At 37.7% G+C, this 26915-nt stretch overlaps 1 protein-coding gene across 3 annotated transcripts in view; it reads left to right on the forward strand.

Annotated features, from left to right (window-relative positions):
• CASK (calcium/calmodulin dependent serine protein kinase) overlaps positions 1-26915 on the forward strand; it is a 226215-nt gene that overhangs the window by 59422 nt on the left and 139878 nt on the right. For all 3 annotated transcript variants that reach the window (XM_075520149.1, XM_075520153.1, XM_075520155.1), the window contains exon 2: positions 1041-1153. In XM_075520149.1, coding sequence (XP_075376264.1) covers positions 1041-1153 — 113 coding nt within the window. The remainder of the gene's footprint in view (positions 1-1040; positions 1154-26915) is intronic.

The raw sequence follows: 26915 nt of genomic DNA on the forward strand, positions 1-26915 counted from the left end.
CTACTGCAGTCTTGAAATAATCCTATTCTGTTTTCATAACCTATTAATTTTTCATGTTTGAAAGTTTGACCTACCGTAATTATCTGATTGTATTGTTTGTTGTTAACATTGGATGGAAGATTCCATATTTTATGGAAAAATAAATAGAACCAATAAATAGAACCAAATAAATAGAACCAATAGAACCCAATAAAAAGAACCAAATAAATAGCACCAAGAACTTAAATCATCTACTAAAAGAAGCTTCCAAAAATGCATATTGGTGGTGATGGTTTTTAAAAGGTTGCCATTGTTCTAACTTATGTTTTGGCAAATGTAATTTCAATTTTGAAAAATAACTAGCTTTTTATTAGTTGAGTGTAGTATTAATATCTGTTTGAACTAATTTTAATAAATCTTTTTATCTGTAACTTTTGTGGGGGTTCTTTAAGTGCCATAGATGAGAGAAAATTGTAAGCTTTTGTAGAATTTTCAAGTATTGTAATGGAGGTTGTTTATATCTAGTGATGTCAAATAATCTGAAAATAAACCTAGTTTGTGTAAAACAAAGAAATTAAATAGCATGACTTAACAATTCTGTTGCTCTTATCATTCATTGTTTTGAAGGAATATCCTTTCAGTTGTTTCAAATAGTAATTTCTAAGCTTTAGCTTAGAACTGAAAGCAAGAATGTTTTTCACCTCTATTTTGATACATAATCCAAATAGGGGAAAAAAAAAAGTCCACTTAAAATTTAATAATAATGTCAGTATATTACACAAGGTTTCTAAGAGTATAGCCTTTCTAAAGTGGCAGGGTAAGAGAATATGTCTTTAATATAGGAAAATACAAAACTCATTTGGTGTTCCTTACACTAGTCTGTAGTTAAAATTATTAATTTTACATTTAATGGGCAGCAAGGATAAGAGGTATAAGCTTCTATGTAAATACTACACTTGAATGTTGGAATCTAAACTTTGTTTAGAAATAATGGAATTGTAGCTCAATGCATAAAAGAGAATGGGTTATTTATTGGTGTTTTCTCTGTGTGTGTGTTTCAGGGGTCCATTCAGCGTTGTGCGGCGATGTATCAACAGGGAAACAGGGCAACAGTTTGCTGTAAAGATTGTCGATGTAGCAAAATTCACTTCAAGTCCTGGATTAAGCACAGAAGGTAAGAACGAACAATTAAGCAAATTCTAAGCAGACAGGTTTTTTGATTTGTCAACATTTTCTGTGTTTGCTTGCGTTGTAAGATCTTTTCTGTTTTATATTTTGTAGAAGTTTTAAAGCAAGGTCTTATATCTCACATTTAACTTAGTGCATACATTTCTAATGTTTAGAAGTTCCTACAACTATTCAGTTGTGATAATACATTTTAGAAAGATAGTAGGTGTATACTAACTCTAAGCCATTGCTATTTCTGTTTGGAGATTTTTTTTTTAAAGTGAATTTCTTGAAGAAAAAAATTAATTCAGAATCAAAAAAGCATACAAAGGAAGTAAAGTAAGAACACATCAGTTTTGTTTTTACTAGTCTAGATTTAGCAAGTAATTTGCTATAAAATGGGTGAAAACTTGCCATTACATTTTGCGAAATTATATAAAGAACTGTATACATTTTTCATATAGTCAGGATTTTAAAACAATGCTGCAGAACTGTTACAGTGTAAATAAAAGACTTTAACTCTTAACATTTCCTGGTTTTAGGGTCAAACAGTATGTCTTTTCTAAGTTGAATATGCAACTTACGTGTGCATAAAGTGCTGCTTCTACAATATATGAAAATGAGCATGGGAACTGAATGACAATCACTGTGTGTTCCATGTCCAGTGTATTTTTGCTGGAGATCGTGTTCTTTTGTACGGTAATGTTTTCTGAGGATTCCACTTGTGCCATCTAAGTCCTTATGAACCCAAGTTCAGCAGCAAAAAAGGGTCAATGACTTTTTCTGGTAGTTTTTCTGGTAGTGTGACTTTTTCTGGTAGTGGTAACACAAACAGTGTTAAGCTTTAATGGGTAGTTTGGTTGACAAGGTAAATCTCAGGTCTTGCTTCAGACTTTACCAAAGATTTTCATTTAAATCTGATAATGCCATTACTAGTTTCTTACTAGCTCTCCAACAAAATATAAGCCATGCCTTCCATAATATTCAGCTTGTATATATCCACGTTATGGTTTTAGCAGGTTATACCTAAGGCATCACATTTTGACCTAGTGTATTTTTACTAAAATGATTTGGTATCTTCTAAAGAAGTTCTGTCTGTATTCTAGTCTTCTTCTGAGCCTCATCTTAACTACTGATGCTAGGACACATTTCCACCTTTAGTGGAATACTGCTTTCCTCACTCCATGACAGTAAAATTCAACCTTTTGGGGCCATGAAGAAATAAGGGAGAAATAGTAGACAAAGGAGTAGGGATTCATCAGGAGGAAAAGAGAAGCCAACAGGAATTATAGGTTCACTTAAAAAAAATGAAGGGAAGCTGCTGATGGTTTGTATTTGCTACCTGGGTCTAAAGAAAAGGCTTAGGAGTATACTAAGAAATTTTGAGGTTTTGATGCCACTTGTGTTATATTGATATATTTAGAATTCAAGCTGGCAGGTCATTGAGTTAACAGATCATAAACACTCTCCGGGTTTAGTGGTTTTTTGTTTTGTGGTTTTGGTTGTGGGGTAGGGGGTTTTTTGTTGTTCATTGTTATTGGTTTTGGAGTTTTTTAAGGTTTTGAATTGCTATGCATTAGATTTGTAATATTAAGACACATAAGCTGTATAAGTGAATGTGGAGCAAGTCCTCAATTCTACATAAGAATCTGAGCCTGTTTTTCACAAACTCTTTCCAACTTGTGTGTTCTGTATTTTGTTTTTCTTCTGTGGTTTGTTTTTTTTCAGTTGGGTGTTTTTGTTGTGGGTTTTTTTTTTGTGGACCTCTCCTCTATCCAGGTTTTAGGTTTATTTTTTCAAAGATTTTCTTTTTCTTTTTTTTTTTCCTTCTTTTTTAAATTTGTTTCGCTTATTTCTGATACAGCATTCCTTAAACACGTTGGTGGGGAGCCATGATGGTGGTACTTGCATAAAATAAATAGTAAATAACTTACCTGGGAGGAAGCTGTATTTGTAAATTGTGTTAAAGTGTAAGCTGGAATGGAATGGTAAGATTAATCCTTAGGAACATTCTTTACCTTAAGGTTTTGCCCTCTGCAAGACCATTTTGGTCTTGAAGGTTATCTTTGTACAACTTTCTACCTCCAGTCTTTCTCTGAGGCACAGGGGTGGGAGAACAGGACATTCTGTGCATGAGGGAGCTGATGACAGTTCCTTCCATTAATTTCACATATATGTGGAGTGCTGAGAGGTAAAGGGCCCAGTATGCCTCCACACTTATGATTAAATCTAAAAAGTCTCTGTTCTTAGGTGCTTTCACATAAGTACTCATGGAGGATGAAATGTGTTTATGGGTAAGAACTTCATCTTTACATTTGTCAGCAGTGTACTCTTGTGGCAAAGGCAGCCAACTGCATAGTAGACTGTTCCAAAAGTGTAGCCAGGAAGTCAAAGGAAGTGATTATTAGCTCTATTCATCCCTTGTGAGACCACATCTGGAGCACTGTGTGCAGTCTTGGTTTCCCCAGTAAAAGAAAAACAATGATTTACTGGCATGAGTCCAACAGAGATGGACTGAGAGAACTGGGTTTGTCTAGCCTTAAGAAGAGAAGCTAAGGTGAGATTTTAGTGCTGTCTTCAACTACTTAATGGAAGAGTACAGGGCAGATGGAGCCAACCTGTTCATATAGGCACACAGTGATAAGACGATGCCATGCGGCCAAGTTGCAACATGGAAAATTCCAGTTAGAGACAAGAAAAAAAATCACCCTGTGAGTGGTAAAACTCTGCTACAGGTTGCACAGGGAGATTGTGGAGAGCATCCTCAGAGATGCTCAGAACTGGGCTACAGAAGGCCCAGTTGCCTGATCTACGTTGACCTGCTTCAAGCAAGAGTTTGGACTAGGTGACCTCCAGAGGTTCTTTCCAGCCTACATGATTCTGTGAATCTGTGGTATTAGTATCAACAGTCTACATGTAATCTGTGAGGCAATATAGCTTTAATACTATTTAGGGGAGAAAATCTAGACATAACAGTACTGTGCTTAAAAAAGAGTAAATTTAAACCTGGTTTTGATACAATGTTTCAATTTTTAAAAGTTAATTTAAACCTATTTCTGATACAATGTTTCAATTTGTTTAACTTTCGAGGGGGTTGAACATGGATACCTTTTAAAAGAAAGACTGCTTGCTAGTCTAAACAATTGATTAAACATAGTTATACTGGTGTCTTACGTTAATGGTATCTGCCTTACCACGGTAACAAAAGCAATCAAGCTTTGAAAAATTGATGCTTCTGTAGGCTAATCTGTGTTTACCAATTGGTACTGTTGTGAGTATTTGTGCTATGTGATAGAGAAGCCACGAGCTTGCAAGGCAAACTTTTATCTAGTATAGCATTCTTTCCGTAAGGCTGCTCAATACACGTAGTGTGTGTAGACACAGACGTCTCAAGTATTTTTGTCTGTGTGCATCTCTGCAGTGGTTTGGTAATAGGAAAAAACCATAATGCTATGTAATGATGCCTGACAGCTAACAAATCTAATTTAGGCTAAATTCTATTGGATTTAAGTATTAGTATTCATCGTCTTGCATACTGTGTGTCATCAATCTCTGTAGTGTTGTAATTCAACCATATTAATGAAGTATATTGACACCTTGTCACTGTTCAAGTGGCTGCGTGATCTACTGGATTAATGCTGGCTATTTTACATGATGAGTGATTCTACTACAGTTGACTATGCTTTCATATCTCTGAGATCAAAAAAATATACTAATAAAATGCAAAGCTTGAATATTTTTATATATAAAAGGGACTGTCTTATACAATTCAATTTAGAGGATTCATGTGGAAGAGTACTCAATGCTCTCAGAAGGTAGTTTACTCATTAAGGACTAACAAAAAAATCAGTGTAAATAAACTTATTTTCAAATACAGCTCTTAGTTGCTATACTCAGAACTTTTGGTATAGAACAGTGTAAAAAGCATTTTCCTTATTTCTGAATCTGTTACGGCTCACGCCATAGTTATCTTTTACTGTCTGTTTCTTCTGCTGCTCTCTTCACATCCCATGCATTTTCTTTTCCTTTTATTTTTCTCTGCATGGCTTGCATATCTTGCTTTTAGTTAGCTGTTCTAACACCAAATATCTATAAGTGCAAACACTTATTTCTCAGGAAGAAAATGGTGATCGGTTCCTTACTACTTCGTAAAAACCAATATGCATTATTTGTCTGCCTTTTCTTGATGTCACATTGCTCTCTTGTAACATGCTGAGTGTTTTTTAAAGCAATTTAAAGGGCAGTGCCCCGTGCTTACAGTGCATGTCTTTTTGAAGTTATTTTTCAAGATTAAATTAATCGTATTTTAGATTCAGTTATCTGTAATTCATTTTGATAGAAATGTTCTCACAAAGAAAGAGATTACCATTACTTCTACAACCTTCTAATAGGCTAGACCTTATTTATTATGCTGATATATGCATCTGTACAGGTTTGTATGCATGCAAGCCACTGTGAAGGTGAATAGATGAGCTGATAAGGAAAGATTCAGGTTTTCTTTAGATCCCCAACTGGTTCTACTGGAAGCAGACTGTGAAGACAGTCTCTGCAAAATCTTTTGGTTGTGACAAAGGGCAAAATTGTAGTCAAGAAAGAAGTGTTTTGAATATAGTTCTTGGACTACTTCTAGCACTGAGAGGGGCAAGATAATTGAATCAAAACTGGTATTGCTAAGATCATCCATCTTAGGACAAGAATTCCAAAATTATTTCATTGGGGAAAAAAGAAGTGATAGTTGGCATCAGTTTGGTTTTTTTTCTACGAAGAGCCCACAGATCTTTTTCCCTGACATATTTTCACCTTGTGAGTGATTTTCTTACAGTTGAGACCTTACTCTTGTTCTGCTTATTTCCTTAAATAGTTTACCCTTGTGGTTCTTTTTTATTTAGACTTGCATTTTTTTAAATCACTTTGTCAGTGCAGTTCATTTGAAAGGCTTTGTTTAGTTCTGAGTAAAGATGCACAACAGAGTATCTAAACCTTTTGATAGGAAGGCTGTGCTGAATCACGAGTTATTTTTTGCAAAAGTATCTGTGTGTAAGATTTCTGCACCTCCCCCCCTGTTTTTTCCAAGGGTTTAAGCAAAAATGCAGTGTCAGTGTTGAGCTCAAGTCTTGGATAAAAAATATTACAAATTGGTGTGTCATCAAATTTTATGATACTATACCATATGTAGACTGGTATTCTTTGCCTTTTATTTGGAAACAACAACTTATCTGGAATTTCTGGTAGTTGTCAGTTCTGTGTTGTACCATATGTCACAGATCAAGGGAAGTTACTTCCTTCTGTGTGGCATTATTGGGCCCACACCTGAGCTATTGTGTCCAGTTTGGGGCTTCACAATTTGAGGGATGCTAAAGAACTGGAAAGGTCCCAGCAAAGGACTATCAAGATAGTCAGGACCCTACAGCATGTGATGGGCAAAGAGAGGTTGAGGGAGCTGGATTTGTTTAGTGTGGTGAAGAGGAGGCTAAGAGGGTAATATAATAGTCGTCTACAACTACTTGAAGAATTACAAAAATGGCAGAGCCAAGCTGTTTTTAACAGTGACAGCTATTATAATGAAGAATAATGACCAGAAATTGTTGCTTGGAATGCTCAGGTTGAACATGAGGAAAAACTTGTCCACTGGGAGCATAGTGCAGCAGGTACAGGTAGCCCAGAGAAGTTATAGGACCTCTGTCCCTGGAGGTTTTCAAGACTTTGTTAGATGAAGGCACAGCTGTCCTGACCTAATGTTAGCAGTAACCCCACTTTGAGTCAGGGTTGGATCAGATGAGTATCAGAGGTCATTTTCCACCAGCATTTCTGTGATTTAGGGAAAATATGAGGAAGGCACCATTACGGGTTTTCTTTCATTGAAAATAGAAAATATGAGGATATTTCAGAGAATGAAAAGCTGCATCAGCTTGACTTTGCTTTTTCTTTTATTATCATTTTAACCCTATGAGAAATCTTAAAGTATTTAGTGCTAGTAGTGTTGCAGATATAACTCTATTATACAGGAGCTTTCTTGAAAATTAATTGAGTGTGTATGCCTCGGTACTGAAGAGGTTGAGGCATATGTTTATAGACAGTAAAAATCATATAGTATTAGTGACACCTCTGTTAATAAGAAAATGCACAAATATGGCACTTTGCAGCGAAGGTGTTTAAAATGTTGGTAGCTGCCTGTTGTGGAGTTTATGTTGCTGGTCTTTTAAATACCTCTATAGTTTCTCTGTATGGTGTACAAATAATAAAGCAGGTAGGGGTGGAAAGGTGGGAAGCATTTGAATTTACCATGTAGCTATGGTAATACAAAATCAAGTATAAAAAGAATGCTTTTTAGGGGGAAGAAAAAAAAAAAAAAAAGGTCATGATGAAAGGGACCTGGACTAGAGTTTGTGCCTATCAACAGGACTTGATGCTTAAAACCACTTTTGATGTTTGTCATTTCAAGAGGCCACCTTTCTGGGGAATGCGTAGTTCCTAGCTTAGTTCTTCTACTTCTTTCACACATGGGTAGAACTGTTCCTGTTTTGATACAGGAAATGTTACCTAAGCCTTTCTGAGGGGTTTGCTTGTTTTAACTTAATGAAGGATTTGAGTTTTCTTCGTTTCTTTTTCTGGAGAAGCCATAAGCTAGTTTGGTTATAAATTCAGTTCAACTAATTTGTACGTATAAGTTTCATAAATGTCTAACTGTTTTATAGTTCTGCAAAACTTTCATAAACAAAGTGTCATTAGAATTAAATACTTCTGTGTGGAAATACAACATAAGAGATGGAACCAAGCTTTTTTCCCCAGAAGACAGTTCTCTAAGTGTTGAAGCACATTAACCATATAATAGATACAATGAATCACAGGAATGTATGAAAACGTAACAAGGATTTCTTTTTCAGGACTCTTTTTCTGTGCTACTGGAAGTCAGTTCACTGCAGAAATGGTGCATGTTTTTTTGGTTGGAAATAGAGAATTCAGTCTTGGGCAACACTTCACATAATATAATTTCTTTAAAAGTGTAAAATACGGCGTTATATATTAGGGGCCTTTTTGGTGCTGTTTGTAGCGTGTGCCCAGATACAGGCTTCCAGGAGTGGGATACTAAGTGTCACTGGTCAAATTATCATTGTTTTGACCTCTTCTGGAGTCCCACATACAAATTTGATTGGTCCAGGAAAGCAAGTATGACGTTCTAGAAGAAAATATGGCCTTTTATCCATATTATAAGCAAAGAGTAATAAAGATCAACTATATGGTATTATTTTATTTCAAGAACATAAAATTTCTTGAAATTTGACACAAGCATATTGACAGCAGTGTCGACATAATGCTTTCCCTTTCCATCTTCAGAAGGGAAAGCATAGCTTGTGAATTTATTACATCTACTTTAAAGCACACAAGAATATTTACCTAATTTTTAATGAACTATTGCTTAAATAGAAGGAAAATCGTTAAGTTTTTATGCATTGTAAACAATTGGTTCTTTATTCCTCCTAATCAGTCTCCAAAACAAGGACGGCATTGTTTACTGTATGACTTCAGTCCCTTGCCTTTAATAAGTATCTGTTTTTACTCGATTTACTGTAGTACTGAACATACAATGGCTTTGGAGGAGCACACCTCTTCTCCTCCCCTCCCCCTTTTTTTAATCTTTACTACTTGGCTACACGTTGCTCTGATAACTTTGTTCATCTGTTCTTGGTTTCACTGTAGTGCCAACGTTGTAAAAATGACTATTATATTTAGTGGCTGAAACCACTATGGACTAGTGGCGCATTGCCAGATTAGGCAGGTTTTCACGTAACATTATCGTGAAACTGCTTTTGAGGGTGGTACCATGCAGCTGAGCAGCAAGATCAGTCACCACATTTCCCAGTTTTATACACTTTATAGGTTTCAAAATGCAATTATATGAAGTGTATTTGACTGTCATTTTAATAATTATTCACTCTAAGAATAACAGAGTATTAATTAAAAAATTGCTATATCTTGAAATTCTTAGAACACATATAATAATGAAATAATTATGTAATTAGTACTAAACAGAATTTATACAGCAGATAATATATAACTTAACAGTTATTTTTGTTATATAACTGAGTATGCAGTTGACCTGGATTTTTAAAAAAGTAATCATAATTGATTGAAAAGTGCTCCTGAAGTAATACTGCTATAATCTTTTCTCTCCCTTTATATCCCACTTCCATATATATGGAACAAGAAATTATGTTCACATATGTGAACAAGAAAATAAGATCTATGCAATCAAATCTTGTTATGAAAAGTTTCTTTAAACTGCCTGTCATTTAAGTCAGTGAAAGTCAGTGAATATGGTTTGTCACTTAAAAGTGTTTTTTTGCCAGTGGTAAGTCTGTCATTGAAATGTCCATCCTGGTCAGCTACAGTTGCATCCTCATTCAGTCACTCTGAACCTGATACTGATTTCCAAACTATATCTCCCTAACTGTAATGAGAAAGATTGTAGTTGAGCAGGGTTCTAAGAAGCCTTCTATACTAATCCTGTCTCTCCCCAGAAAAACAAGGAAAATAAAATACCACAGACACGCTTTGCTATTATTCAAAAATAGGCTTTAAAATCTCATACCATTTCAATCTTGTCTGTCCCTTTACTAAATATTTAGTTGCATGCATATGGTAGTTTACAAGTATGATGACTTAGGTGCTTATGTTTGGTAGTTAAATATGTGAAGTATTCGGTAAAGGAGATGTTTAAGAACCCTCTGCTTTGTGTCAATCAGAAACACCTAAGAGGATAACATACTGTTAAAGTGTTCATTGCCTCTAAGTGTCTTTACACAGATGTGGGTCCATTCCATCAGGGCCCAAAAGAGCTGATGGAACTGAGAGATATCATTGCGAAGCCACTCTGGATAATCTTTGAATGATCATGGTGACTGGGAGGTGTGCCTAAAGACTGGTGGAGAGCAAAAGTCACTCCTGTCTTCAAGAAGGACAAGAAGGAGGAGCCAGGGAACTACAAGTCAGTCACTTTCACCTACATCCCTGGGAAGGTGATGGAGCAACTAATCCTGGAAACCATTTCCAGGCACATGAAGGACAAGAAGTAATCAGGAGTAGTCAGCATGGATTCACCAAGGGGAAGTCATGCTTGACCAACTTGAGAAACTTCCAAGATGAAATGATTGGCCTGGTAGATGAAGGAGAGCAAGGGATTTTGTCTACCTAGACTTCAGGAAGGCTTTTGACACTGTCTCCCACCAGATCCTCACAGAGAAGCTGAAGGAGTACGGGCTGTTTGAGCAGACAGTGAGGTGGCTGAACTGGCTGAACAGCCAGGCCCAGAGGGTGGTGATCGGTGGCACGAAGTCTAGTTGGAAGCCAGTAACCACCATTGTACTCCAGGGGTCAATGCTGGGTCCAATCCTCTTCCACATCTTCATTAATGATCCGAGTGATTGGACAGAGTGTACCCTTAGCAAGTTTGCACATGGCACCAAAGTGGGAGGAGTAGCTGATATACCAGCGGGTCATGCTGGCATCCAGAAGGACCTCAACAGGCTGGAGAAATGGGCTGAGAGGAACCTCATGAAGTTCAACAAGGGAAGCGTACAAAGTCCTGCGCATGGGGAGGAGCAAGCTCATGCACCGGTAGATGCTGGAGGGTGACCAGGTGGAAAGCATCTTTGCAGAAAAGGCCCTGTGGTGGTCCTGGTGGACCCCAAGTTGAGCATGAGCCAGCGATGTGCCCTTGCTGCAAAAAAGGGGTAACGGTATCCTGGGCTGCCTTAGGAGGAGTGTTACCAGCAGGTGGAGGGAGGTCAGCCCTAGTGAGGCCACACCTGGAGTGCTGGGTCCAGTTCTGGGCTCTCCAGTACAAGAGAGACATGGACATACTGGAAAGAGTCCAGCAAAGGGCGGCCATTAAGATGATGAAGGGACTGGAGCATCTGTCCTATGAGGAAAGGCTGAGAGAGCTGAAACTGTTTAGCCTGGAGAAGGGAAGGCTCAGGGGAGATCTCATCCATGTGTACAAATACCTGAAGGGAGGGTGCAGAGAGGATGGAGCCAGGCTCCTTTCAGTGGTGCTCCTTTCAGTGGTCCCCTCCAACCTCAACCATTCTGTGATTCTGCAAATGCAGCTTCATAATTTCTTTGATGAGTGGATGGCTCTCCTGTGATGGGCCTGGGAGCAGTTGAGCAGGGTATTATTTGGTCTCCCCCCTGCCCCACACACTATTGTCTCTCTGTGCTCCTTTGTGGGTGTGCAGATGAGGTTTTATCACATAACCTAACAACGTTTTTCTTCTCTAAACCCCTGGTTTAATTATAGCTGCCTTTTTGCTTAAGAAAGCAAACTGAGAAAGAGTTTGAGAAAAGCAAGTTTGTTTGAAAAAGAAATCTAGGTTGGAGGGGGAAGCAAGGATATTCCTGCTTTGGTGTTGCTAAAGTAGTAAGCAATGCCTGGAGCTTTTACCAGTACAATAAGCCAAATGTCAAAGGTGTGTTTCTTCACTCTCTTTGCAAAGCAAAGTCATAATTAAATTTATGCAAAGAAATCTGGAAATATACTCTTTAAAAGAGTTACTTTGAGAACGCTCTCAAGTCTTCGTGCTTAAACATTGTTGTCTTTAATCTCTTTACAAAATGCATGAGGTATGTCCAACTTCTGTTCTGAAGAATGAAAATGCTTTCCAAAACACTTCTGTCTTTGCACACAGTCTGTATTCATCTAACAAATCATGATTCTTGCCAGTAGTCCAGAAATAGGACTTCTAACTGTGCTTGCCATAATTCAGGCTGGTTACAAACATAGGGAAGATAATAAGCATCAGCTGTATTTTCAAATATTTTCTGTTTGTATGTGAGCATGTATTCTGTTCTGGTTTGTGCAATCAACAAAACTCAAGATTAATTGCAGCTGAGCTGCAATTTCTGTTAATTCATTGATCCAAAGAGAACCTACTTTGACTCTTAAATGCTGGGGTTTGTTGTTTTGTGAATCTAAAAATACATGTCACTGTGATATGATAAATAATGTTCCTTGTGCAATATCACTCTTCTAGAACTGCTTTTCATCTTAGAACGACAAACTTGATCTTCATGGAGACTTTCATTCTAACATCTGCCTCAGCAAATATTTATGACTAATACATGAAGTATATAGAAGTTGAGAGATCTCCATAGTATGTCATTATGTGGGAGAATGGAAATACTTTGAGGAAAAGAAAGTTCAAAATGTATGGGGTTTGGCAAGTTGTCAGTATGTCAGTTGCTTGTGAGAATTAAATACAGAATTAAATACAGAATTAGATCACATTAGCACATATTAGCTTGTACAGATGCAAAGGTATCTGCCTTTCTTGAGTGTAAGTCAATGGGTTTAGTCCAGTTGTAAACACTGCCAAATGATGACTGTGTTTGCCAGGATAAGAGTTGCTTCAGTAGAAAAAAAAGTAAAAATATTGCAATCTTTTTGAGTAAATAAAATCTTTGGAGAAAAGATTAAAAAAAATGTTAAGAGAAACAAGTCTACCTGATATGAAGGCAGATGGAAATATTTGTTGTTTGGAAGCTATCTTGTAAAACATTTTAAAGAAAAGATCTTGGCTAACATATAGAGTAGAATACTGGAGATTTTTAGCTTCTCAATGAAGAGAGGCATTTTGATTTAAATAAATCAAAGACCTGGAGGTCCTGAGGAGACCTATGAATTTAATTCTGTTTCTTAAAGACTTTCTACATTTTATCTGCTATTCTAGTTCTACCATGTCAAATATTACCATGTCACTTGTCTTCCAGTATAGTAACTATTTTAATAGAATGAAAGAAGTTAGGTACAAACAGTAAGTGATTGTCTATACAGTTAAATTTAAGATAAAAATCCACTTAAAAACCTTGAATGAACAAACTTTATATGAATTCAATTTTATCTTTAATACTGCATTGAATTTCTTCCTAATTCTATGTTTTAAAACTATTACATGTATAACCAGTAACTTTAAGAATTTGAGTGAGACAACTGTCATTCTCCCTGCTGCAGAGTAATGGAATGGAAGATGTATGGTTTTAAAACACTTCAATCACTTAACTACCTAGAAGATAGAAGGATGAGAATATAATATCATATCTAACTAAGCACTGCAAGATACTTGCATTTTGTTAGGGTTATAGCCTGGCAGTTTGGGGGCGGGGGGGTTAAGTGCCAAAGGCTTTAGGGGAGAGACCTGTTTAGCTCTGTGTATTACTGCAGACTGAGTACTCTGAAACAGCACTTACTGGCATGGCATTTTCCTGCTACAAGTCATTTATTTTAATGAAGACACTTACCACAGACACCTGGATAGCCTACTTGTGCTGTATGTATTGTATGTACTTGATTTCCCGATATGAATCCAACCAACAAATATATACAGTGACAGTAAGTAAATTGGCAACGTAAATAAAAATACTGTGATCTATAGTTGGTTTACTTAAAATCTATGACAGATATTTTTCTTGGAGGTTGTTTTTTAAGATCACTTCATACATAAGGTGTGTTTCTTGGTCGGTGGAGGGGATTGTTCTATGTATTTATTTTGCCTAAAATATTCAGTGGTCAAATTTTTTTTTTAAGTTGCTGTAGAAGAAAAAGCCCAATTGCAAATGAGACCGGTGCTAAAAAGTAATGTTTTATTCTTTCAGAAAGCGTTAGCATTTTTTAAGGTATGTAAACGAGGATTTATTTTTAATACTTTACAGAACTGAGGAATTACTTTAAAGATATATTCCAAGTTCCACAGAAAGTTACTAGCAGAGCCAGTGATAATAAAACCCAAGCTTCTTGATTTCCTTTGGTTTCCCAGAAGACTAACTAAATAAAGTTGGGTTAAAAATATATTGTTTGATCTACCGTGACAGAACCAGTTATTGTAGATTTCTTAATATCTGTCATTTTTAACATTGCCTGTGGTATAGTGACAATTAACAATTGCAGGTCCTGGTGAAAATACTGCCTTAGTTTGTAGCATCATAAATAGTGAAAATGGCTTATGAAGTACTACTCTGCCTGAGTAAGATAGATATTTTTCCTTTGCCAAATCAAATAAGTATTTGAATTGCCAGATTGCCACCACATAAATGTTTATTACAATATGTATGTGTTACACATCAGTGTTTTCAGGTCTGTACAGGTTATCATCACTGTATTCTCTTTTGTCCTTGTAGTTCTCTTTGAAAAGCTGTGCCAAACTGGAGCCTGTGTTTCCAGCACAGGGCTGGACAAGTGGGGTTGACATGTTTGGAAAGAAGCTTTTCATCTCTGATGATGTAGTTTTACAAGAACCTCTGTTCTTCTTGTGTTTCAGAGTGATAGGGCACCTACCATCTCTGTCTCTCAAAAGCTTATCTGTTTGAGGGGAAAACCAGTAAAGAAAGTAGTATACCCTGGAAATGTAGGATGCTAACATCTAGAGTTATTAGATGCCACTTACTATCTGTGCAGTGCATGGGTGAGTCTCACTGCTTTGCATCACCTCCCCTTCCGCCCTCAATAAGACTGGCTGAGCTAATTTAACAACTCCTGGCTGCTGAAGGGGGAGGGAAGGCCTGGTTCCTTCAACCCAGCTTCCTTACTATGCAGTCCTGTTGCTTCATTTGCACTGGCTTTGGTACTTTATTGACCTTTGGACTGATTTATTTTAACTCAAGTTGGGGAAAAAAGTGAACAGAGGACTTGCACCCTAAAGTCTCCTAGTCTTTACGTTCTTGTTGATTGTCTTGCTTATTTTTTAAATGCACCTTATTTAGAAGCCTGTTAAGGTTAAAGAAGAATTACCTTGTTAAGGGGAAAGCGCAAGCTAGCATAGTTTGAATTTATTCAGCTGGGAATTCTGATACTGTCTTTAGAGGAAAGTATTTCTGTATATTGTGTGTTACTCTAGAATATGAAATAATAAACTAGTGTGGGATGCTTAGAAAACAGAAGAGAGGTTCACTTCTTCAAAGGGCTACCAGTGACTGTTTAACACGAGTGCAAGCTGGGGTTGGAGTAGGAACTGTAGGAGCGTGTCTTGTAAATAGCTGTGGTTGCTACCTCAGTTCCTTCCTAAATAGCTGGTAGGCATTGTTTGTTTTTCCTTTTTGCCTTAAATAACAAGCAAGCAGGCTAGCTGGAGAAAGTGCATGCACAAGGTAACATTAGCAAGGGGGTGAGAGGAAAAAGCCTCAAATTTTATCAAAGCTGCTATCCTTATCTGTGCTACTGTCCATCTGGTAGGACTGGTCAGCAACTAAATATCAATTAAGGATTTGAAGATATGCATTCTGTTCTAGAAATTGTCTGGACTACCAGGCTTTTTCCCCCCAGTTTCCTATTTTTGGTCATGGCTTGTTTTGCTTGTAAGTGTGGAGCTGTCTGTATGATTGGTTCTTAAGGGCACCACCTGATTTACTGAAGGCACGCGTTCAGTTGGGATTTACTGCGTTTGTGTCATCATTCCCTCCCTTCCCTGTCACGTGGCCAAAAGAAGAGTTTACTAGTTTGGGGGAATTTCAATCACTTTAATTTATTGCCAGTTAACAAACTTTTAATTACTCATTCTGGTATTGAAACAAACACACGCACACTTGGGCAAAACATCCCTTGCCTTCCCCCTTCCTGGTCTGCATTCCCCTGGCCACACGTAGCGCTCGGTCCCTTTGGAGAGGCAGCGGGCAAGCAGGAGATGGGGTCAGTGCATGCTGGTTCCTGCAGCGGTAGCAGCCTCTCTGGAGCCGTACCTCTTGGCCCTGCTCGGGTTGCTGCTCTGCTCCAGCCCCTGCTCTCCTCTCCTGCTCTCCTCTCCTGCTCCAGCCTGCTCCTTTTTGCCTCTGGCTCCTCACTGGTCCCACTCTGGCCTTGTGGTTCCTTCTGTTTTCTCTCTGTTTTTTAGTGTTTACTGCCCTCTCTTAAACATGTTTTCACAGAGACTCTATGAAGTCCTCTGCTTCAGAGGCACCACACATGTGACTGACGGGGCTCAGCTGTGTCCCTTGGTGGGTCCATTGCGGAGCTGGCTGTGTCTGGCATGGGGCAGCCCCATGTCTCTTCCCACTGAGGGGACCCCCACAGCCCCCTGCTACCAACACCTCACCAGTTACGCCTGGTACATACACGCCCACACCCACCACTCTTTTATGAATTTGTATGAACTTGCTCTTCTTTTTCTCTTTCTGGTCTTTGCCAGTCTTGCTTTTTCACTGCCCTATTTGAAGACATTTGCTGTTGTCAGGTAATGTTGGGGTAAATTGATTACAGGGAAAATACAGCTGGAGTTCAGTGCAGGGTACTGTTTTGTTCTTTGCTTATTCCTTTGCGTGTTACAACATAAGGGAAATTTCTACCTTGGTTCTGTTGTATTTAGTAACTTCCCTCTGTAGAGTATAGTTTGTAACAACTTTTGAGGAATTATGGGCTGACTAGCAGTCAAAGCTGTTCACAGCTTCAGGGCATGGTAATCTGAGTTGCAAATGCTGGTCTGAGGACTGAGGGCACATACATGTGCCAAGATATGCAACGATCTCTGGAAAAAAAAATCTTTTAATGTCTATTCTGTTTTTTTATAAAAATAATTTACATTTTGAAAACTTTTTAGGTCTTCCACGTAGTGCCAACTACTGCAAACAAGCAGTTTCTTCAGTGATATAAAAACTGATGGGGAGAGATAGTTTCTTTATAAAATTGGGTATCTTCTGGGTTAGTATTTAGAAATGTTATGTTGTAGAACAGGGCTTTAGAGCTGGTCATGCTGTGCTGACAGTTTGTTTGCTGATAGGAAGGCAGGTTCATATCCTGAATCAAATCTGTACCCTCATGTGACACTGCAGTAACTTGATTTCCCCTTGCTCTCAGCACTGCTCTTCACTATCACCTTTGCCTCTTGCAACCTGATTGCTGGATTTGCCCAAGAGAAGCAGCTCCTCTGAAGAATGTCATGTCAGATGAACAGGATTCTGCTACCCTTTGTTTTTCTGAAATTTTGATTACTCTTCCTACTAACAAGCCTCAGACCTTCAATTCCTGTACACGCTTTGTTTCCTCAGTTTATTGGCTGTATTCATGATCCAGTGGTCCAAAAAAGAAATGAATACGATTGGTCTAGTTCTGAGGTTACTTGTAAAGAGTAGGAACTGCTACACTTGAGGGCACTGTCTTTGCTGAGATAATGCCAATTTCAGGATTTGCTTAATCTGTCTCAGAAGATTCTGTCCTCCTTCTGTACCAGTTAATACAGAATTTCTGAGTTGTGCATCACTCCCACATTTGCCACAGTTACGTTTCAGAGATGCTGGGTGGCACTTGTGCATAGTTTTGTTCTGCCCTTCCTGTTATTAATGAAGATCTTTCTTACGGGGAAGGTAAGGGTTCCTTACCTTGCCAAGTGGACTAGATTCTGGCTTAGTATTCCTACAGATTGAATTTTCCACTGCAGTTGTCTGGGGCTGTGAGAGCTTAAGGAATCTTGTTTCTTTCATAGTTGGATAGAGTCTGGCAGCAATTCTTGTCATGTGTTAATAGGAAGTTAACTGGTGTTCACTTAGATGTTTGCATATAGGAAAAATTGAACCTATTGAAGAATTCCCAACAGAGTTTAGAGGCTTTAAGGACTGCAATGGGGCAACACTTAAGTTTTTTTGCAATGTGATATGTGTTATTACTTGTTTGTGAAAATGGTGATCTGGGTAGCTGTCAGTTCTGTGCAGTGGTATGGGTAGGACAAACTTCCCTACGGTTAATTCTTCTCATGCTGTTCTTTAAAGATACGGTGTTTCCTCAAGTATTATTCCAAAGATGAATTCCACCTAAACCAGGATGTTAGCTTTTGCCACAGAAGTACAGTTTTTTGAGACCACAAAAGAGAAGTTATGTTTTATGTCACAGAGCTGCAGAAGAATCTTTTGAATAATAACAAGACCAGATTTCTGAGGCAGGCCGAATGCTTTTTGCACTGATGTATCCATAGGAATATACATTCCTACACACTGACTTGAGAGGAATAACAGCTGTAATAAAGGTCTACTGTAACATTGTCAAGGTGGACCTCTTTTCAATTGTAAAAATACACTCTAAGGCAGAAAATATGTTGGTTGCCTTGTTGAGTAATATCTCCAACCTTAATATTTGCTAAACAGCCAGTTGGAGCCCCATTCACATTTTAAGCAAGTGATATGCTGTGCTTAAGTGTCCATTCTTGACAGAGGTGGTCCTGCAGTTTGAGAGGATTCCACTTCCAAGAAATGGTGATTATGAGCTCCTGATGTCTCTCAAATCTAATTTTAAAACCAACCAACCAACCAAAACCCCCACCTAATTTCATTAAGACTGAATTTTTTTTTTTTTTTTTTTTTAACTATTCGTCAGTTTCTCTGAGCAGTGGAGGCTATGTGTACACTCACTTCTGCTCTCTTCTCTCTACCCTCCTACTGCTCTGAAATTCCTTCAGCATCTGGTTAGGCTCAAAAGGGAACAAAAAGAACTGTCTTTGCAATGTTTCTTTTGCTGTAATTGTAGGGCATACATTCTGGTGGCACTGACTGGCAGAGAGTTAAAGCTGGGCAATTGTCCTTTGACATCTACTAGCATGATCTAGATGGGCATGCTTTCCCTGTTTGCGCTTTGGACTTGCTTGTGGGCATTGGGTGATTTACATGTTGCATTTTGATGTGATGCCATAACGTGGCAGCCATTGTAAACACGTGCTAAAACAGGAAAAGGAGCAGGGTTTTTTGTGTAGAGTAACTTACATTGTTCCTCCGCTATTGAGATGTAAATTGTCATTTTCATTTGGCCTGTAGGCTTTTGCACAAAGGCTAACCCAGAAGAGTGTTCTAAGGTCAGGTGGTTTGCTTTCGTTGTTAAAGCAATGGAGTTTATTCTATCCATCTGAACTGTTTCCGAAAAGGATGGCATGTTTCCTATATCAGGACTTCAAGAAAGAGCTTGTAAAAACAAGCAAGCTCTGTTCTAGGCCCTTCTTTCTTAAGCCTTCTGTCTGGGCAGGTCCCTGTTGGATCCTGTTGCAACTCTGTGGGTCCTTAGATCTTGAAAGATTATAGAAAGCAAAAATTTTTTCCCTTTCATCTGATACTATGCTTATACTTTATTTCAATGTTCAAGTCCATTCTTCAACAGATTTTAACCACTCAAAGAGTGGTCAAAATCCAACTCAAAGATCAGTTATTGCTGAAGGTCTTGTAACTTACAGTATTAGGTCATTATACTGAAAATGTGTTATAGTATTGAGGGATATGTGTATACAAGAAGCGGAAGAAAATTTTTGAACTTTTAAAATTAGAAAATGGAAGTTTTAGTAAATTTTCCTATGAGTTTTTTGTGCTTACTAATTACATTATATGTAAATAATAGATTTGTATATTAAAATCTTTTTCCAAACTAGAGATGATACATCAGATTTCATTGCTATTAGCAGACAAATGGTTTTACATAATTTTTGTCATGTGAATTTTATCAGTATTTTGGGAACTCGAAGATAAATTTGCAGTTAAAAGACAGCAAAACAAAGAAAATAGTCTGTAGGAGAAATGGTTGTTACATTTGTGCAGTATTTGCATTTATACTCACATACAATAAGTTAAAGTTCAGTCAATGTTTTCATTGAATTCCATGGGCCATTGTAACTGTCCTCAAAGTTTAATCTGGCATATAACTTCTTAGACTTTTGGTACATGTATTTTTGCAAAAGCTCTTAAAAGTGAGTTATGACAGATTTGTTGTTGTCTGCTTTCACCATTCTTTGATTCCACTGTTCCTTGCTGGCAAAACATTGCACTTTTGTGTCTGTGATTGTTCTCAAGTCAGCATGAGCATCACTTGAATAATATTGCTTGTGGTAACAAAAGGTTTAAATAGATTCCAGTTTCATGATTTTCTGTGGCATTTGGAAAACAAAAGATGAAAGATTACTTAATTTCATAAAGAATATCTCAAGAAAGCTGAAAAGTTCAAAGCTTTAGGCTCAGGTTCAAAGGTTTAAAAAAAAAATGTGTTGAGAGCTTTAATTAATTTTTTTTCAGCTTAAGAATGTTATGATGCAGTTTATTGTGTTTTACCATCTTACTTACCTAGAAATTATAAATAGGCTCTCCAAACTGACTGTAGTATGTGGAAAACAAAGGATATATATATATAAACTGTATGAATTTCTCTGTGCTCTGAGGCCATTTTATTTCCCTAATTAGTTGTTCATGGATGAAGATTTATGCAACAGGATGATTTAAGCAGCCAAATCTTACTTCTCTATGGTAAATGGAGACTGAGGTACTGTAGCTATTAAGAAAAAAGAAGTGCAATAATACAGATACAGTGGGATGTGTTAGAAAGCATGTGGATGTGCGAAACATTTACAGTGTGCTTGTATCTGTCGAGATGTGTGAGCTCCAGCTCAGCACCAGTCCAGAACTGGCCCGTTGGAGGGTATCAGCCCCATTTTCTTGGCACTCCATTTCTGGGAGTGTTTATTAGCCTATCTACACCTTGTGTTTAGCTGGACTAATAAATCTGCAATAATCAAGGTCACTGTGACTTTCAAGTGACCTTACATGGAGCTAGCTCAAGTCCATCATGGTTTATTAATTCAGGTATCGACTGGGAGAGACTATACTGTATCATCATCCCCTGAAGCAGTGTAGCTGTTTTGCATATACTGCATTTAAGCTAATAAATTCTGCTAGACCTGAGGTGGTTCTTAATATTGTTGCAGATGCATATACAGCCTGCATAAACAGCTCACGGATTTGCAAATTTGACTTTTTATGTCAAAGTCACAGGTGCATAACTCATGTCCTTCCTATAGTGGCGAGTACACCCCTCCCTGCCTCAGTTTCTTGTCGTCTTCTGCCTACTGCTGTACTCTGGAAAAATGAGAACATGGTTGTGCAGTGTGAAACACACTGAACAGGTTGTTTCACTGGAAGAGGTTTGTGAGAGAAGGGAGGTCAGGCTTGAACTAGTATTTGCTTCCTCCTTCAAGGAAGGGTTGGGGAGTACATCTTGTGCAACTAACTGTGCTTCGGATTATTTTCAGGATCTGGACAATGCTGCATTCAGCCTGAGAGTCATGTGTTGTCATGTTAAGGCATGGGTTTGATTTTGTTGTGCAGACAGGAAAAGTTGTCTAAAGAATCTGTGGAATGGTGTCAGGGCTCTCTTAATTGAGCTGACCTATGTGAATGTTGTGTTTTACGTTTCCAAGTACCCCATCATGTCAATGAAGTTCTTTATCCTTGTGGTATTTAATGTAGACAGATACTTAATTTTATTTTTTTAACTCTGAGGACAGGAAGTTTGATTCTTCCTTTTAACAAAAGAACCCTGTTAACTGTTTCTTCCAGTGCTCTTATAAAGCTCTATTTTGCAGAGAGGATATGGGTTATTATCAGTTATTCTACTTCTGTAGACTTCTAAAATATAATAGTGGGCATATGGTTTGACCATTTAATATATATGCAAGCTTATTGTTGCTCTTGCACTTCAGAGCAGGGAAAATGGGCAGAATTTATAAGGTTCTGTTCTTACTCTAACTGATCATCATTTCACATTTGGATACCTAGGAAAGAAAATGGATCTCATGCTAAACATGGAGGAGTGAGATAGTACAGGTTAGTTGTTGGAACAAATTTGAGTAAAACCTTTTAACACCTGAAGAAGGCTCATTCAGCTCTGGGAGTGTTTTACATGCAAGTACTATGAGTGTAAGTACTTAAAGAATCTTCGCTCTGTCAAGTAGGAGGAGCAATCCATTATCCCCAACTGGTTACTGCAAGGCTTTATAGATCGATGCCAGTCCCTCAAAATCCACTGTAACAGTGAAGGAAGTTGTTGTGTATTACTGTGTGGTTCTTGCCGTTGGCATCACCTGGAATTTCAGAGGCAGTGGGAAACTCCCTCAGAAATTAGTTAAAGCCATGTGGTTGTACTGTTTCCAAGTCTGTATCTCCTGCTTTCTGATATAATTTCCAAGCTCACAGATTGGATTAGGTGACCAAACTGTTTCTAACTCAATTTTTGCTAAGTATGAATTTTAGGTATTTGTTGTTCCTCGCTCATCACCAGAAAATAGAGGGGAAATGAAATACTGTTTTCTTAGCGCTTGGGTGAGATTAAGGAAGTAAACTCTTTGTGTCTGTATTGGTGAAGAGAATTGTCCTTTAAATATTATGAGAAGTGTGTGATATTATGAGAGAAAATATTTCTCAGGTGACCTTTAATTGCAAAAGGATTCAAATCGGTTCATAGGCAAAACTACTATTGGATAGATTCTTTATGGGGATGTGTTACCTCTGTCAGTTTTGGCTAGTTTACAGAGAAAAGTGTTAAGTGGCTGTTTGTAAAATGTTGCGGTATTTTCAGCCTGTTGTACAATCCAAGAAAAGTTAGGCAAGTTAAAACCTTATTCCTAGAGCTGTGACTTGAGTGCTGCTAGAAACAAGTTTGAGCTCAGTTGCACTAGTTTCATCGCTAACATTTGATTTTTGTGGAATGAAAGGGGTGATGTATTTTAAGGGCACTGGTTTCAGAAGCTTGGAGGAGTATTGCCACTGCACAAGCAGAAAAGGGAAAATGTGCTCTTTAAAGCACTACAGCCTTAATAGACAGTATTTAAAAGTATTTTATTAATATGTGGAAGTAACAACAAGTCTAGTTAAAACTTTGTTTGTTCTTAGCATGAAATCCTGAAAGTCCAGGTAAAGAATACATTCTGTAGTGTTTTTTTATTACTGAACAAAGACATGCATACCTGTTTTACAAAACTTGCTTTATAATGTGTCAGTTAACAAAGAAAAGGGACACCTTTTCTATTGCTTTTGGTAATAATTGCAAAGAGAAGCATGTGCAGAAGTGGAGCAAAGCAAAACTAACTTTCTTCTTATTGTCAATTACTACTGCTTGGAAAGAGTTTTCTGGTTCCTGACATTATTCTGTCACTGAACCAGAAAACAAGTTTTGTTAAGGTAATTGTTCTCCAGCATGCAGACATCACTCTGCTACAGGATTTCCTAGTTAGACAGATTTGGTATAATCCTTAAAAGTTGCCAGATGGTTACCTATTACTCAGGGTGCGTCTCCACAGTGTGCTGTAGATAGCGTTTGTCCTGGAGTTTAGTGTGCTGTGGAGGGAGCTTTCGGTACTCAGGGTGTCTCAGTACAGCAGCATATAATGCGGCTTGTGCTATTTTACCTAACTGAGAAAAACTGTAAAGTAACCTGTGCTGCATGCCACAGCTACCACAACTAAAAAGCTGTCACTCACTGAGCTGTGTAACACTGCAGAATTAATTTCATCAGAGTAGATTGATATTTTAGATGCTGGTTTTGCCTGGGTTGTCTAGACTTGATATGGGCAAAATAGACTATTTCCTCTCTGGCATTAGTGAGCAACTGGTTTCGTATTGGCTATGCAGAGGCCGGCAGTTCAAGACCAAAGAAACTTTTATCAAAGCAAACAAACAAACAAACAAGTAAATTTTGTCTGTATGAGAAGCATCTTAAGCAGACAATTCTCTCTTCTGAGCGCCTTTGGGTACTCTGTTTCTGCATGCTAGTGTTCAATGGCAGCAGTGTAATGGATTATTTAACCCTTTCTAGAGTAGGAGTTAGGGACAGTTTGTCTAGACTAGCTGAATCTGTTAAGAATAAATTTCCTTTGTGTTTTTGAAATTCCAGACTTTTTCCTATAAAACTGAGATTCTTTGTTAATATCGGAAAGTAAATTTCCCTGTCATTATGTTCAGGAAAAGGCTAGGCCACAGAAGAAAAGACATTTCAAACAAAAAGAAAAATGCAAATATAATGATCAGCAGCAGATTTTTCAGGATCAAGTAACATTCTTCTCTTGATAATGTTCCGTTGCCTTCAAGGGCACTTACTTGATGTAATGTCATTACATTTAGTACATGAGTACTAAAAACTCATTTAAAAGACTACAAAGCCTAACCTTTAGTTAACCTGATCTGCCTAAGTGAATTTTGGCCAAAATATTAAAGAGCTGTCAAAGTTTGGTGTAAAAATTTTCTGCCAATCTGAATTTAATGATGCTCTTAGCTCATTCTGAGATATACATTACCTGTATTGCCCTGGCCAAAGGCGGAGGAGAAGACAGAAACACACATGTACGTGCATGCACACACACCCCTGCATCAAAAAAAATCCCCCGTAACAGACAAACAAACAAAAACAAAAAACCCACCCTGTGTGATTAACCTTTAGAAAAGAGAAATTCCAGTGATTTAAGTTGAACTACTTGCAAGTTCTAGCTTTCTAAAGCTTTTTGCTGAACTTCAAAGCAATAAAGGCCCTGCTCTGTTACAGTTTTGTCGTTGTGTGCAGTGTGGTAGATTGCTGGTGTAGTCTTCAGCTCTGAACGGCTCGTTAGGCATAGGGGAGAGAATGGTCTTCCACAGAATCTAGATAAAAGGGTGCTTAGCTCTAGGTGCACCTTAATTATTTTAGGGTGGCATGCTTTTTTTTTCCTTTTTTTCTTTCTTTCTTTTTTTTTTTTTTTTTTTTTTTTTTGTTCTTGGGTCTGAACTGTAATCATCATTAATCAGATCAATGGTATAAAACTGGCCAACGTAAAGCTCTCTGCGGCTAAATAAATGTGGCCACCTTTTGTATTCAGTTGCTGACTATATACCAGATCAAAGTAGGAGCTGTATTGCCACCTAGTGAGAAATCTGTAGGTACGCATGTTGACTTGGAGTTGCATAAACATAGGAAATTATAGAGAGGAAAGAGAAATAGGACCTGATTTATAAGTTAATGTTTCAATTTTAATTTGAGTTTCAGTTGAATATATGAAAGTGTAAAGCTACTGCAAGTTAGCATTTCCTGATAATACTGTGAAATCTAGTGTTCTTAGTTTTCTGACTTCTTTAGTCTTTGGGAGGAGGACAGCAATGTTATAGACAGTTGTGATTTGACATATTGTCAAACATTTTAAGCCAGTGCTGCTGTTGAGAAGAGCAATGCTGCTGTAATCTGGCCATTTGTTTCTATTGCTGTGCTATCAACACTATTGTGCTCATAAGTGTTTGTGCAGCTAGCCAGAACTAGTCTGGTTGAAAAATAGCTCTAAGGGAAGGGGAACAAAGATTGTTTGCAGTCGGATCGATTCCTTGACTCTGTTTATTGTGCAGTTGCACAAGCAGTTACACTAGCATGAAGGGGAGAGGTGGCGCAGGAGGGGAGAATGAGTTGACAGAAGAGGGAACAATTGCTGCTTTTAATGGTGCTGCTAGTTTTAAGTGTTTATCAGTTAATTTCACTACAAGAAAAAACAATCTGTGTAACTTCATGAAATTATGCCCTTCCAGTCATTTCAATAAAGAAGACCACTGTGACCTTACAGCTGAGCATTTTGCCACTGCACTGCTCCAGCCAGCGTGTAGCATTCTTTTGCCAAATACACAACTTGTGTCTAATTGTTTTTCTGGGGTTTTTTTGTTTTATTTTTTTAAAGAAGTTTCACAGCGTATTCTGACAGATCAGCTGCTGCACATACCTTTCCACTTCCCTCTGTTAAAGAATTCATTGTATCACAAAGTGTTTAAAATTGTGGTTTGTAGTGTAACAACATGTGGTCTATGGTAATTGGGAAGGTGTTGGGATTCAGACTATTACGCAGTGCTGCATAACAGGTGGATCATGGGATTTAATATAATATGGTTACCAGTAGTGAACCCACTTTCGTAATTTGATTGATCGCAGCTTGAGAGTCAATGGCTATTTTCAATTTCCTTTCATTAATTATTGAAAACAGAGCAATGTTAGGAGAAAAGGAAAGTGTTTCAGATTTTACAGCAGAGGTTCCAAAATGTCTTCAGCAGCAACTCCATTTCTGCTTGGAAGTCCAAACTTGTGACAGACAAAACCCTCTTTATTCCTTTTTAAATTAATGTAAGGAGTTTATAACACCACTTCTGATTATTGTGTCCCTACTTGAGTTTGTGAAACACTTTTGAAACTGCTGCTTTGCAGCAGAGAGAACTGCTAACAGTGTTTTGAAATACAGACTGTGCATCTAAAAAAAAAAAAAAAATCTAGGAAGTGTCGATTTCACTTTTCTGTGTCTCCCCTCTTCTTACTCTGTTCCCCTACCTCACTGAACCTGCTGTTGAGTATAAAGTGAGAGGACGTAGAATGTAGAAAATCTTAAGCAGAGAGATATAGGCTTATCCAATCTTTGTTCCTGCTTGAGAAAGATTAGATTTGACTTTTTTTTTTTTTCTTCGTTGTGGTGGGTGCTTTGTAAAAAGTTGCTAAGAATTATCATTTAATTAAATGAAATTAAATGATTTTGTTTTAATTATCTGCAATAGGCAGCTGTTAACATTCTTTCAGACATTCGTAAAGATTTTTATTAGTTCAAATTGATTCATTACCCAAAATACACCATCTTATTTGTGAAGCATTGCTTATTTGTATGCCAATAAAAATGAGGAAATGAGTAAAAGGAGGGAGGGTTTGCTTTCATGGACACAATCATGCAGACCAACTTACCATGTCTGTCAGATATGTGATTCTGGACAAGTCTGGTGGATGTATCAGAAGTCATCAGAGAAAAGGAAAGGAAAGTGGTTTTTCACACCCACTTTCATGCTCTGCATAGCTGATGGAGTATGAACTAAGGAAGGAAAAATTGCCTTTTAAGTCTCCCAAGACACCCAGCCCCATCTAAAAAGCCATTAATATGTTTATATTTATGTCCAAACACTGAGAAAGAATAGAGTAGAAAACTGAAGTTACTCAGAATTTAGCGAGTGTCTAT

Source organism: Mycteria americana, chromosome 1, assembly GCF_035582795.1.
Source record: "Mycteria americana isolate JAX WOST 10 ecotype Jacksonville Zoo and Gardens chromosome 1, USCA_MyAme_1.0, whole genome shotgun sequence".
Classification (NCBI taxonomy): domain Eukaryota; kingdom Metazoa; phylum Chordata; class Aves; order Ciconiiformes; family Ciconiidae; genus Mycteria; species Mycteria americana.